Raw genomic sequence first — 14436 nt, 5'->3', positions numbered from 1 at the left:
GGTATTTATTATTGCCTATACAAATAATGCATGGCTGTTGTTTTCCAGTAATGTTTAGGCTATGAATCGTTGCTGAAATCAAAAATCACAATGCTGCTTTGAACATGGTGAACATTCATATAGACAGTCCCTAAATTCAATTTCTTTGCAAACCTCTCTCTTTCTCTCTCGCATGCTGGAAACTGTTTTGGAAAGGGCAGGCACTTAAAAAAAATATTTGTAGGTGATTGGATGATCGATCTGTCTATCACAGTCGATCACGGGCTAACTTAACAACCATGATCATAATCTCGTGAATCCAGCTGCCTCGCAAGGTTAGAGCAACATCTCATGATTTATCATCTGCATTTGACACATGGCACAATACTTCTGTGTGCAAAACAACTTTCACACCACAAGTGTGTTCACCTGTTTAGTCTGGGTCCTTCCCCCTCATCTCTCTCTCCTTCAGTCAGTTTGTCTGTCTCTCACTCCCCCCCCCCCCTCCCCCAACTGTCTCCTCCTCCCTCTCCTCTCTTTCCCTACTACTTCTTGATCTTTTTTGCAAGGCAAACACTTCCATCTTTGTTATGGGTGGCTGTTTAATGCTGTCAACCCCACTGAATTAGAGGAGGCTTGATGTTCAGCTTGATGTTCTGGTGTGGGAATGGTCCCACACGCGCGCGCGCACGCACGCACACACACACACACACACACACACACACACACACACACACACACACACACACACACACACACACACACACACACACACACACACACCTTTCTGCACCACAGGCATCAAGCTCTTTCTTATATTTGGGGGGGAACTCATGTTTCTGTCACTTTCTAAATAACCTCATATCTCATGTTTTATGGGGGAAACATGGCAGCAGTGATGGTGTGGGTCTGTCGTTGAGAGCTGTGTGCGAGTGCCTGGAGACTTTTTTTTAAGGCCTTCCATCAATGTTAACGCAGTAGGATGGGACTGCTAAGAAGTGATTCTCTTTGGCTTTCTCTCCTCACCCCCTCCCCCAATTCACCTGCCCCCACACTCCACACCTCCTCTTTCATCATCAAAGTCACATCCATCAAACATGGGAGTGCTGCTGCTGCAGGTGGGTAATGGCACTTTCTTCTCATACAACCTCAAAAGCAGACCCACATGTTTCATGCAAGCACCTGCACACCGGCCGGCTACTTGCAACCTTCCAAATCTCAGAATCCCATCCTGTCTGCTTGAGTATGCCAGCGTTTCTTTGTGTGAGTGTCAGAGACGGACAGAGGAGAGAAACTTCAACGGCTTCAAACGCTATAACCAAAAACCAAATATTCATCTTCAGGTTAGCCAGAGTTTACTCTGTGCTCAAAGGGTCGAAAGCCAGATTACGGTGGAATATGTTAATCGCATGCATAATTTCTTCGTATGATTTGGTGCATCTCTAGGAAAGGAAATCACCTCCCCCCCGTGTCTCCTGTGTCATGATTCAATGGCTCCAAAATGGAAGAAACTTTGGGGGGCCTATAGTGAAAGAACACAGACTGAGCAAACTCTCAAACAACCAATGAGCCCATCAACAGTCCAAAGTTCCTGTCAAAGTGTCCTTGAGCAAGACACTTTAGCCCCGACCCGCTCACTCTTTCTCAGTCCTCCACTGCATTATGGGTAGGAACATCCACTAAGTGCTTTCAAAGAGAAAAAAAAAAGAGAAAAAAAGAAAAAAAATCAGGTCACGTCTTCCCACTTGTAATTACGATTTGCAGATTAACCTGAATGTTTTCTTTTCCAGGTCGGGAACTTGTAATTGCCGATTATGCGCATAGAGTGAAGACAGCATTGTTCTCCATAACACAGAGGACTCCAAACATTAAGGTACCACTTAGGAAATCACTATAGAATTGCTTCAATACTTCGCTCTACCCAAAATGGAACAAACTGTTGATTGGCTTTCATCTCCACTAAATCTCTGTGGCCCCATGAGAGGGCGAGAGAGAATCACAACATGGAGAGGGAGAGAGAGAATAAGAACTGCATGGAGTGAAGCAGAGGTGATTTTCAGGCGGTGCAGCTGCAGACATGGGTTGCATAGCAAAATGCTATAAGGAGGGAGTACGCCTCCTGAATATTTCAATGCACGCTGGTGCCTTTCAATTTGCACGCAAAGAGGAGGCGGGCGTGGAGGGAGGATGAGGGGAAAAAGAGGAGTGGACTGGACGGAGTGGGAGTACACACACACACACACACACACAGGGCAGTGGGTAGACGAGAGGGAGAGAGGCACTGATCCAGCTCCGCTCAGCCTCCTTCCCATGTTCCCTCTATCCCTCCCTGCTTACAGCCCATGGCCCAGAGCTCTTTCCACTACAAGACAGGGCCAACGGGAGGCGCCGTTGCCTCGGGCGCCGTGTGTGTGTGTGTGTGTGTGTGTTTGTGCGTGTGTGTGTTTGTGCATGTGTGTTTGTGCGTGTGTGTGTGTGTGCGTGTGTGTGAGTTTATGCGCGAGTTCATGTGCTCGTACATGTGTCAGTTCATGCACTTGCACTGATAAATGTGTTTGTGAGAATATGCGTCTCCTCGCTGCTAGGTGTGTTCACTGTATTTATTTAATTGTCTTTATGCATGGGTTTCATTTGTGTGTGTGTGTGTGTGCGCGCGCGCATGTGAGTGTGTGTGTGTGTGTGTGTGTGTGTGTGTGTGTGTGTGTGTGTGTTCACCCCTAAGTGTGGGGCTGTGTGCATATCTCTGTGTGTACCCAGCAGTCTAGAGCCCGGGTCAGACTGAGCTCATTAGCTGGTACCTCATCATGGCCAGTTTCTATTGGTATTTTAACTTCTCTGCTTCTCAGGCCAGCAGCACTATTATTATGTATTACAAGATCTCCCAAAAGCACCGTAGCAATAAGATCAACTTAACCCCATAGATTTAGAATGGAACCAAGTGAATGTTGCTGCCAAGGTGTTTTGGCAAATTGTCCTCATTAGGAAGCATCCAGGAGGAGAGCCACTTAGGCCTGCTGTGCTGAGCTCACTTCTTTCACACAGACTACTGTCCTTATACATCATAAAAACTACATTCACATTGACATTTGAGTCATTTAACTAATACTATTATCCACAGCACTTTACAATGAGTGTGGAGGGAAGAATTCAGCATCTTGCTCAAATAACTGGAGAGACAGTTGACAGCCGGAACAGGGACGGCACCCGGGAGCAGTATGGGTTAGCGCCCCAGCCTGCGTCTTCCGTGAGGAAGAAGCCCAACAATCCACGAGAGGCCTTTTAGGAGGGCCATTCAAGCCGCAAGTGGAGTCTGCAGTGCCACCAATTACTGGTACTGCTGCATGGTATCCACCAAGATACATCACGTCGGAATGAGATGTTTGGAGCGGGGGAGTCTGGTGCAGCGCACAGGTCGTAGACCTGGTGAGACGAGGGAGGAGCCCGGCCGGGTGGCAACCCACAGAGCCCGGTCCCTCTACGTACCAGAGCCCTTCTCCCCCCTGGTCCCGGCAGAGTAGTTCCGGAGCAGCGGATTTAGTGGCCCTGACCACGTGACCACCTTCGACCCTTCCTAGAGGGCTGACCGTGGGTAGCTACTGGGACGTAAGTTGGGGCTTGGCCAGCCCCGGCTGGGTCACCTGGGCGAGGGTGTATGATGTTGCGAGACCCGAAACATCCTATGACCCCAGGGTACATCACTGAGGATACGTCCCAGTTATGCATCCATGCAATGTTTTCTCTTTATGTGCCTTGCCATATGTTTGATTTCCTCAGGTTGTGATCACATGAGCTGTGAGCAGCACCAATAAGTTAACAGAGAGAGCAAGAGCTCAACGGGCGCAAGGAGCATTGCATTATTCTGCTTGCTATGCAAGTATCTATGCAGCCAAAGCTGAAACATGTTCAACTTGGAGTGCCCAGAGCAGCACCCCATACTGCGCCACGTCAAAGACATCATTGGGAGAAGACACTCACCTGCCAAACTATAGACCAAATCAGCGGGATGTTTACATTTACTTCCGGGTACCCCTGAGGTCCACACATTATAATGGCGGTGGACGGCACAAACTGACGTGTTGAAGACAAAAACAGACAAAGAAGACAAAAATGGTTCGTCCGTGTTGTGTTGTTGTTTAATATCATTCATAACAACACTTTCACTAACGTTAGTGGAGACCAGACTAGCTAATTTACCTGTTGGACCAGACTAGAGTAGACTTGAAGCTAAATTAAATTGACGTGGCGTCAGTAGCTCTGTCTGTACCAGGCTCTTTCTCGCCGAGAAGAGCCTGGTGACGCGAGGTTACTCTGTCTGTAACGTTAACAAACAGCGAGTTTGACAGACAAACAAACGTTATTAGCTAGCTAACACTACATAAAACAAACACAGAAGAAAGGCTAGAGACGTCGGACAAGCATGTTTACCAACCGTTTAACCATTTAAATTGAAAGTAGTCGGCCGAAAACAACGAGAGGGTTTGACAGCATTTATTTGACAACACGCACATTTAAACCTGCCGCCTTCCCCAAGTGGTACCCGGAAGTAAATTTGTTTACATGGTGACGTCACGGTGATTTGGTCTATTGAAAAAACCTGTCAAAAAAAACTGTCAAATGATTGAAATTAACTGACAAAAGGCATAGGAAGGTTCAAAACGCGTTATGTGATGATAACAGCCAAATGTATCTTGACCACTATTGATAGTTCTTAAAGAACTTTGGTCTTAAAAGTGATGTTAAACAACATCTGGGAATATTTTCCTTGATTATTATTATTATTAAAGGGCCCATATTTTGCTAATATAATGTATTATTATTTTATTGTTGGCCTCCAGTAGAGTAACTTATTGCATCATTCATAGTTTTAAAAACTCATTGTTTATCTTGTACTGGCTCTCACTGCCCCCCTTCAGTTCACCCTCTGTCTGAAACGCTCTGTTTTAGGTCCTGTCCCTTTAAGAACCCCCACCCTCCGAAATACTCCAGGTGGGCAGCAGGGTGAAAGTTTGTTTGCGCAAACCTCTGCCCAGACAGAGGACCCGGACCCCACGTTGAGAACCACTGCAAATCACAATCGTGCAGAGAGGGAGAGAGGGAGAGGGAGACGGAGCCTTTGAGGTTTACTCTCAAAGGCGAGGAGTGACGATTTTTTTGGTGTGCCGTTTTCCTCCAGGCAGCCTGACGCTGATTCCCCCCCTCTAAACAGAGCTCGATTTAAGTTGTTATTTCTGTCTTTTTCAAAATTATTTTTTCATTTTGTAGTAGTAATGGTGCATATTTATCGATACAAGCAGTGTTTTTATTCCAACATGAACCAATAGTATGTTTAATACTAGATTGAAATGAGGTCAGAATGCAGAAATCCCTTGTGATTACACTGTCGCGGCAGTCTACTGGAATGTCAGAACAGGGAAGGGAGGGGCAGGGCGCGCGCACCGCGGGCCCGGGCTAGGCTTGGCAAAGTTGGCATCACCATGGTAACAAGATCTACCTGACGTCACTAGAACTATTGCTCTCGCACAAATCGGCACAAATCCATGTCCTCTCGTCTACGAGACTTCATGGGGGGGATGGGGGGTTCATGGGGGTAACATTAAAACACCTTCACCTATTTAGTTGAAGCTTAGCCCATGTTTAATATGACCATCCAAGATTGTAACAACATATATATGATACAAAATTAAGAAATGCATAATATGGCCCCTTTAAGTTCTTTTTTCGGATTAGTCCCTACATTCTATTATACACTATAGTACCCAAAGTAGGGATGTTCATCAATTATCGAAAATTGATAATTGATCGTTAAGGAATTGAATCGATCATGTGGAATTTGGATTGATTATTGTTATTATTTATGTATTTATTTATTTATGTTTTGCGGACTAGGTTTGGGTGGAATTCGTTCCTCCTCGCCCCACTCCATTGCACAGCCGACTAACGTGAGGTGGAGCTTCATATAGTCTCTAGTTTTCTGGCTGGGCACGGGCCTTTGTGCCAACAAAACTGTTTTAAACATGGGGAATTCACACCGGCATGTGCCGGGGACACAAACAAACACACCCAGCGGTCTGGCTCAGGCCTGTTGATTTGACTCTTGTGCCGTCAGCTAAGCTGGAAGACGGCGATTGCCTAACATCATGTAACCTGACATGTAACATGTTTGTTTACCTGGCCACAGCGCTAGTGTCTGATATTCTTACTACACAGCGGCATCGCCATTATAGCTGGCCGAGAACGCGCAACGTTATTACCAGACCAGAGTAAAAAAAAAATATATATATATATAATATATATATATATATTATTATTATTACGCTATCGATAATCGATAATTGATCGTAAATTTTTCCCAATTTTCGATTATGGAAATTGTTCAAAATGAACATCCCTAACCCAAAGTACGGTATATAGAGTGGAGCACACCCAAAAAGTTTGAAGAGGTGCAGACTAATGAAAATTCAAAGTAACATAAAGAAAAGAAGTCGCACACTGAAAATGTCCTCTGCTGTGTTTTAATGGTTACACCATTAAAACACAACAGAGGAGATTTTGAGTGTGCGACTTCTTTTCTTTATGTTACACTATAGTACCCAACCAGAACAACAAATGCTTTATTGAATTGTACTCCACTGTAAACCAGGCAGAACAATAAAGCAAGTTTGTATGAAAGTATCATCCATGCATATGAAGGTCTGTGTGTATGGGTTCTCATGTATGAGTGTAGGTGTTATTTAAGTCGTCTATGTGCACAGTAGAGGGCTACATTGAGAACGGAGTCCCACAGGAACCAACGCAAATCTCACGGGAGCGGGCGGTTTTAACTTTGATCTGGGATTTCATTTCACTCGCTCCTCGCTTACTACCGAGTGATTCATCTTCTCGGACATAAACGATCTTTGGGCAGTGCATGCTCAGCTGTAGGTGGAGTCCAACAATGAGTCCAACAGTCGCAACAAGAGGAGGAAGAGGAAAAATGCCAGCTCAGCTCAGCTTCGGGTATTAACATTTGTATTTACTATTTGGTTGGGGTCCCACAGGTCTCAAACAGCGGGCGGGTTTAACTTTTCTGCGGGAGAGGAATGGTCAGGAATATCAATGAGAGGGGGATTAAAGCCCAATGTCCACCAGGTGTGGTACGGCTCTGTGCAGCTCCAATAAGACTGGCGGAATGCCCATGTTAATAGATGGGCAATACATGCGCTACAGCAAAAATACACACCTGTTCTAGTTTAGCCAGATCCGCATGTGTCTGACAAGATTACATGGGTGTGGGTCTGTTCAGGCAGCGGCACGGAGCCGTACTGCAGCTGGTGGACTAATGGCCTAAGGGGAGTGTCGAAATAGCGTTTGTCAGTATCTTTTTGCTGTGGAAAAGGCGCTGCCTGGAGCGCTTTTTGTGAGGAGAAGCGGATGATAGCGCCTGCTGCTAGCTTACCAGCTGCACTAACCACCTGTTTAACGTAATGTAACGTCAGCACTTCTAGCAGTACCAAAAGGACAGTGTTGTAGAACAAGCAAGGCTTACCAGATGGCAGATATTTACAATCCATGCCCGATATAATCCATACTGCCTTTATGATCACTGTTACAGTAACATGATATAATCCATACTGCCTTTATGATCACTGTTACAGTAACATGATATAATCCATACTGCCTTTATGATCACTGTTACAGTAACATGATATAATCCATACTGCCTTTATGATCGCTGTTACAGTAACATGATATAATCCATACTGCCTTTATGATCGCTGTTACAGTAACATGATATAATCCATACTGCCTTTATGATCACTGTTACAGTAACGTCAATTCAATGAATAGTCTACAACGTCCTATTTCTCCATCGCCCAGTTGGAAAAAGCAGTTCACGTCACGCAGCGCTTTTCTGACAAGTTGAACATTTCTCGGCTTTTGAAAGCGCTCCGCTCTGAGGGAAAAAAACACCTGCTGCAGCGTCTTTCTGGAGCGAACGCCCTTTGTGCACCTTGTGGACGCTTCCTGTTGCTTTTAATGAGGAAAGGGCACTGGAGCTTAGAAAAAGAAGCTAAGTGGACATGCAGCCTAAGAAAACAGCCCCATGCAGGGCTCTAGTGCAGCGTGTGTGTGTGTGTGTTGTGTGTGTGTGTGTGTGTGTGTGTGTGTGTGTGTGTGTGTGTGTGTGTGTGTGTGCATGCGTGTGTGTGTGTGTGTGTGTGTGTGTGTGTGTGTGTGTGTGTGTGTGTGTGTGTGTGTGTGTGTGTGTGTGTGTGTGTGTGTGTGTGTGTGTGTGTGTGTGTGTGTGTGGTGTGTGCCAGAACATGCATTGTGCAGCAGCTAGGGTTTCCCTGCATATCATACTCTTGGGCAGACGTGTCATTTCTGTCAGAAGGTTGCTTGCTGTGTGCTGTACAGTTTTGTGTTTATACTAATGTGACACCCTTTGTGAAATCAATACATCCCATTAGTACTATTAACACTTTTAATGATTTTCTACTCATCAATATGTCTGCACCAGTGCCACCAAGACCCATTCTTGTCCATTTATTGCACTTGGAAAATGAAACAATTATAATTCTTAAAATAACTTAAGATAAAAAAATAAATTAACGATTAAAATTACTGTGTCTTTGGGTTGAATTCGAGCCCTAGATTGGCTTAAAAATAGCTTTATTTCTTTGCCCCCCCCCCCCCCACCCCCACCCCCACACACACACACACACACACACACACACACACACACACACAAAACCAGTGCCCGTGGTGATGTAACAACCCAAATCTGCCCAAAAGCCGGGGAAAAACCCTGCTAGGTGAGTTGATGTGTGTGCAGCAGGGAGTCTCACCTCTTGGACAGAAGCTTGTTGAAAGAGAGGAATAAGAGGATTAGTTCTCGGTATGTCAATGTGAATCTGCAGAGAGAGAGAGAGAAAAGACAAACACAGAAGCAACAGGCAGGTTAGCACAGATCTGGCCATCACAGACAGAGAGAGGGACAGAGAGAGAGAGACAGAGGGAGGAATAGTTAGTGGATTGGCATCCTTGATTGAAGGCAGACATGGGGTTTTGGTGATCTGAAATGGGCAGCAGTGGTGGTCTTGAATGCGTTTGTGCATTTTTGTATCTGTACATGAACATGTTGGTGTGTCTGCAATTGTATCAGCTTGTGTGTATCGACCGTTTCAACTTGACAACATAAACATTCTAAATTGACCATAGCTTACTTCCTGTTGCAGTGTTTGCTAATACAACAGCTGACAGGAAATAAACTAGAGTCCAAACTGTTTCTTAGCAACAGAATTCTGCTAAAACGGTCTACAGTATATAAATGTGTCAGTACATCCACGTCTGTTGTTTTTGTGTATTAGGGGTGCAACGGATCACAGAACTCACGGATCGGATCATGTCACGGTTTTGATGTCATGGATCGGATAATGTTTCGGATCAGCAAAAAAAAGAAAAGAATAATGAATTAAAAATGTGCTACTTTTATTAAAAAACAGAGCAGATGTTCTCAGCATAGTGGTAAAGAAAGAAACAAAGAAACAAGAATATGAATTTAAATAAACAAAAAAATGTAAGAATAATTATTTACTCAAGAAATAGAGATAAATAAACAATTATTTGCTACTTTGACTCTGATGCAGCTGCCTCTGTAGTCTTGCTCAGCGTCCCGCCCACAGCACAATCTGTTAATTGTTACACTTTCAAAAAGTAACAGCGGCAGTTAAACTGTATTCACACGGATGGTGAAATTAGCAATTAATCCACGGTGCACATGCATGTCAAACTGTGGGGGGTGATCCATACGTTGCAGCCCTATTGTGTATGTACATATACAGTATACATAGAGTATCTGCAGGTGTATATGAATCTGCTTGTGCATGCGCGGGTGAGAGTGTGTCTTTCTGTTGTTTTGAATATATACTGTATCAGTCTGCATGTGCGTGTGCGGGTGCATGTGTGTGAGAAACAGTGTTTATGTAACCACCTTCAAACCACCACCATTTCAGAGTGTCAACCCCACGGATGAACAATATGACAGGCGGACAGTTTGGTCAGAAGGGAGCCAGATGGATGCAGGACAGAGGCTGGAGCAAAGCCGACTGAAATAGACCAGACCGAACCGGACCGGACCGGGCCAGAGTGTCTGTGTTGTGCGTGCGGCTTGCCACAGATGAGAGTGGAGTGGCGTATATCTGCAGTCCAATCCGTGCCAGTCCGCCTTACCTCTGTCACCTTGGGCTGCAGCACCAAGCACTCAGGACTCATCCTAGGAATGTCTATGTGGATCTGACAGCAACATGGGAGAGAAAGGTGTTAGACACACACACACGCACACACACTTACACTTACACTTACACTTACACACACACACACACACACACACACACACACACACACACACACACACACACACACACACACACACACACACACACACACACACACACACACAGGTTGTCATTGTACAAGTCCCTTTCATGTATTTGTCATCCATCTATCCTGCACTTGGATACTTAGGTTTGGGTGTACAGCCCAAATGACCTCAACATATTGCTATTGCAATTCATTTGGATTTACTTCATCTTGAGTCTGTGGCAACAATCCCAAACCTCAGGGGAAATCCTGACCACACACCGTGCAGCAAGAAGCGGCCGGTCAAAGACAGGTTCTGATTAAATTCACTGTGTGTGTGTGTGTGTGTGTGTACGTCCTGTGTAGTCAAGATTTTCTAAACGTTTTTTGAATGGGTCATGTGCGGACTCAAGGTACTGTACAAGTAAATGCAAATGAAATGCAGTGACAACTTGAGGTGTAAGGGCTAATGTACACCGCCTCCACAACAGATGCGGTACAGCTCCGGTACGGCTGTGAACAGACCCACTCTCAAGTAATCTGTCTGACGTATGCGGGATCCTACAAAAATGGAACAGGTGTGTAATTTCTCCGTACCGCATGTATCGCCCATCTATTAACATGGGCGAGAGTCGATTACGCAGCCGTAAGTCATCTGGTGTACAGTGCCTGTTAGTCACGTGGTAAGTTAGGAGGCTTCCCTTTAACTGAACGACCCAGGTTAAATCCCCCCACATTGGCAAACTTCTGCCCTGGGGGGTGGAGAGGGGAGAGAGAATCGAGAATCTTTTGTTACAGTACACCAAAATCAGTTGATGGTAACACAGAACTCCAGTGTCTTTCAACCAGCAAGTTACCAGACCATTCTTTTGATTTTCTGATGGCTGAAAAGAGAGCCAAGGTTGATTTTTCTTAAAGTCAAGCTGAAATGGCATTTTCAGGTCATCTAATTCCTTATGATGCTATATTCCCAGTGAAACAGGGTAGAGAGGCAGGACATATGTATGGTCCTTATGATGCTATATTCCCAGTGAAACAGGGTAGAGAGGCAGGACATATGTATGGTCCTTATGATGCTATATTCCCAGTGAAACAGGGTAGAGAGGCAGGACATATGTATGGTCCTTATGATGCTATATTCCCAGTGAAACAGGGTAGAGAGGCAGGACATATGTATGGTCCTTATGATGCTATATTCCCAGTGAAACAGGGTAGAGAGGCAGGACATATGTATGGTCCTTATGATGCTATATTCCCAGTGAAACAGGGTAGAGAGGCAGGACATATGTATGGTCCTTATGATGCTATATTCCCAGTGAAACAGGGTAGAGAGGCAGGACATATGTATGGTCCTTATGATGCTATATTCCCAGTGAAACAGGGTAGAGAGGCAGGACATATGTATGGAGGAGTTGAATTTGACTGTTGGAATGTGGGTGTGTCTGGAATTAGGGACTGGAGTTGACGTTGGCCAATCCTGGCGCTTGAATGCTACTTAGGATGGATGGATGGATGGATCCCACTCCGCACCGCAAAATACTGTATTTTACCAGACAAATCTGAAAGCTACTGTCACGTTTTAATGTCAGTCTATGTAGAAACACAACATAATGTAAATACAGCGCTGTGGAGAGCAGAGTCGCTGGCTGGCTCACTGCGCGAGCAGAGGAGCAGAGGACCGGGCGGCCGGCTGCCTCCGGGGGCAGCAGAGAGAGTGCTTTTTCCGGAGGGGGAGAGCCGGTTGCCCACCTTGAAATGTCCGACGAGTCGCAGTAAATAACGATATTCCTGGAATGCAAGTTAACGAGCCAGGTACATGTCCTTTTACATTCTACATTAAATTTACCATTTGTTTTATTTTGTATGCTTTATGTTACATACTTATTGGCCAACATTTATGGGCTAGAAAAGTCTACCCATGTAGGCACTAGGCAGCCATGTTGCCTGCTCAGAATTTTCTCCTCGCCATGAAGACTGATTGACAGCTGTCATGTTGTGATATGATTGGTTGAAATGGGGTAGAAATTTGATAGTACTACCTGATGTCAGCAAACTGTAGATGACATTATGAATTAACTCTTGATGAATGAACTTTTGATGTGAAAAAATTTGAAAAGATTTTTGTGATTATTATTATTTTGCATACATTGTTAAATATAGGTGCACTGTATAACCAGGGATGTCATCTAAAATAAAATAAAGTCATTTTTCATTTGAGCTCGATAAAAAAAAAGAATCTTGGGATAGAACTAGACTGCAGCAGTGCTTTAGAAAGCAAAACATGGCGACTTCTACAATGGCTACGTCCGAATGCACACACACACACACACACACACGCGTGCACGCAGACACACACAAACACACATGCGCTCCCGCATGCTGACACACACACACACACACACACAGTGTTCGAATAGGTAAACACATAGATAAGTAGATACAAACAGATACAAGGACAAACGGAAGCTATGATGACAGATGGAGAGAGAAACTCAGATGGCCCAAACTAGCCCAAATAAATAAATACAGACAGACAGACAGGCAGACAGAGAGACAGACAGACAGACAGACAGACAGACAGACAGACAGACAGACAGACAGACAGACAGACCAACAGACAGACAGACAGACAGAGAGACAGACCAACAGACAGACAGACAGACAGACAGACAGACAGACAGACAGACAGACAGACAGACCGACCAACAGACAGACAGACAGACAGAGAGACAGACAGACAGACAGACAGACAGACCAACAGACAGACAGACAGACAGACAGACAGACAGACAGACAGGTACATACATGTACACAAACACACCTACAAAAACAAAAGCACATACAGTACACAAAATACTGTACATACAAAAACACACATTGCACATTGCATTGTGCCTTATACATTTTGGCAATCGATTTCACAAAATGGAAAAGCACAAAACCAATACACACACATGATCTCACAGTACACACAAATACAAACACACTAGACAACAGTGCCCACTCCATCAAAACAAACAGTGCGTGCAGCTGTCGGTCTAGAGAACTTGGCAGAAAAGAGGCTTGAAGACGCCATCCAAACAAACATCAAAAGAAAGTATGTCAGTTCTCTGATGCAGCACAGAAGAAAACGGGAAGGGGAAATTGAATGGAATATGAGAAATGTGTGTTTGCAATTGACAATAGGGCCGTCAATTCCTCTATAATCAATTCGATTTTCAGTGCTTTATTATTTTAATATTCGATTTTTCTTATTTTTTAATTAATTCATAATTCATACTTTTTTTAAATTAACACGTTCACTGCCATTGACGAGATATCTCGGCTTACAGAATCCAACGGTTGACTGCCAATGACGAGATATCTCGGCTTAAAAATTTTTTTTTTTTTTTTTGACGGTGGGACGTGGATCAACGCTCCCCACGTCTCCTATAAAAATATTGGAGCAACCGAACGTGTACAACCCATTCCACCGACCCACTAAGTGGCGACAGTGCTCTCCAAACTAGAGGAAGGCAAGCAAAAAGCAGTGTGAGGAAGCCATTCTCATGAAAATGGATTGGCGAAAACGCTTTCGCTTTCGCGTTTGGGAGCTGGCGGGGGGGGGTTGCAAATTTGCATAATAGATTATGGGTGCAAGACACTTTGAAACACGCAGCATAAATAAGACCAGAATCGCAAAAGCTTCATCAAAGCTCTCAACCGAAACCGCAAAAAACGAGCGAGCCCATATCCAGACTTGCCGAGCGGCCGCCAGCAGGCAGGAGCAGCAGCAAAGCAGTGAGCCTGGTGACGCGAGGTTACAACAGCAGCAGAAACGAGCTTGTGACACGCCCGCTGCAGCCAAGAAGAACACACACGGAGGGAGGAGTTTGAAGGAGAGGGGTGTTTCCTGCTGTTATGGAGGAAATTACTGTTCAAAACTATTGTTTAGATGTCTGACGTCTTACTGATGCCAAAAATGAATGGTTAAAGTGACTGTTCTATCGAATTTCACAAAAAGCCGTTTATCTCAGAATAAATTTTCAGACGCTGAAACCATGCTGTATTCAACTGCTAATGCTTACATAACTACTAACTCTACAAACTAACTCTTTTAGACAGAGAAAGCACACA

At 44.6% G+C, this 14436-nt stretch overlaps 1 protein-coding gene across 1 annotated transcript in view; it reads right to left on the bottom strand.

Annotated features, from left to right (window-relative positions):
* Nucleotides 1-14436, bottom strand: part of tbc1d22a (TBC1 domain family, member 22a) — a 365114-nt gene that overhangs the window by 262337 nt on the left and 88341 nt on the right. Inside the window, exons 8-9 of the mRNA XM_083651077.1 lie at nucleotides 10192-10254; nucleotides 8808-8873 (exon numbers count right to left, since the gene is read on the bottom strand). Coding sequence (XP_083507203.1) covers nucleotides 8808-8873; nucleotides 10192-10254 — 129 coding nt within the window. The remainder of the gene's footprint in view (nucleotides 1-8807; nucleotides 8874-10191; nucleotides 10255-14436) is intronic.

The sequence above is a fragment of the Poromitra crassiceps genome (genome assembly GCF_964638095.1).
Source record: "Poromitra crassiceps genome assembly, chromosome: 2".
Classification (NCBI taxonomy): domain Eukaryota; kingdom Metazoa; phylum Chordata; class Actinopteri; order Beryciformes; family Melamphaidae; genus Poromitra; species Poromitra crassiceps.
This window is presented reverse-complemented; position numbering and strand designations above follow the sequence as displayed.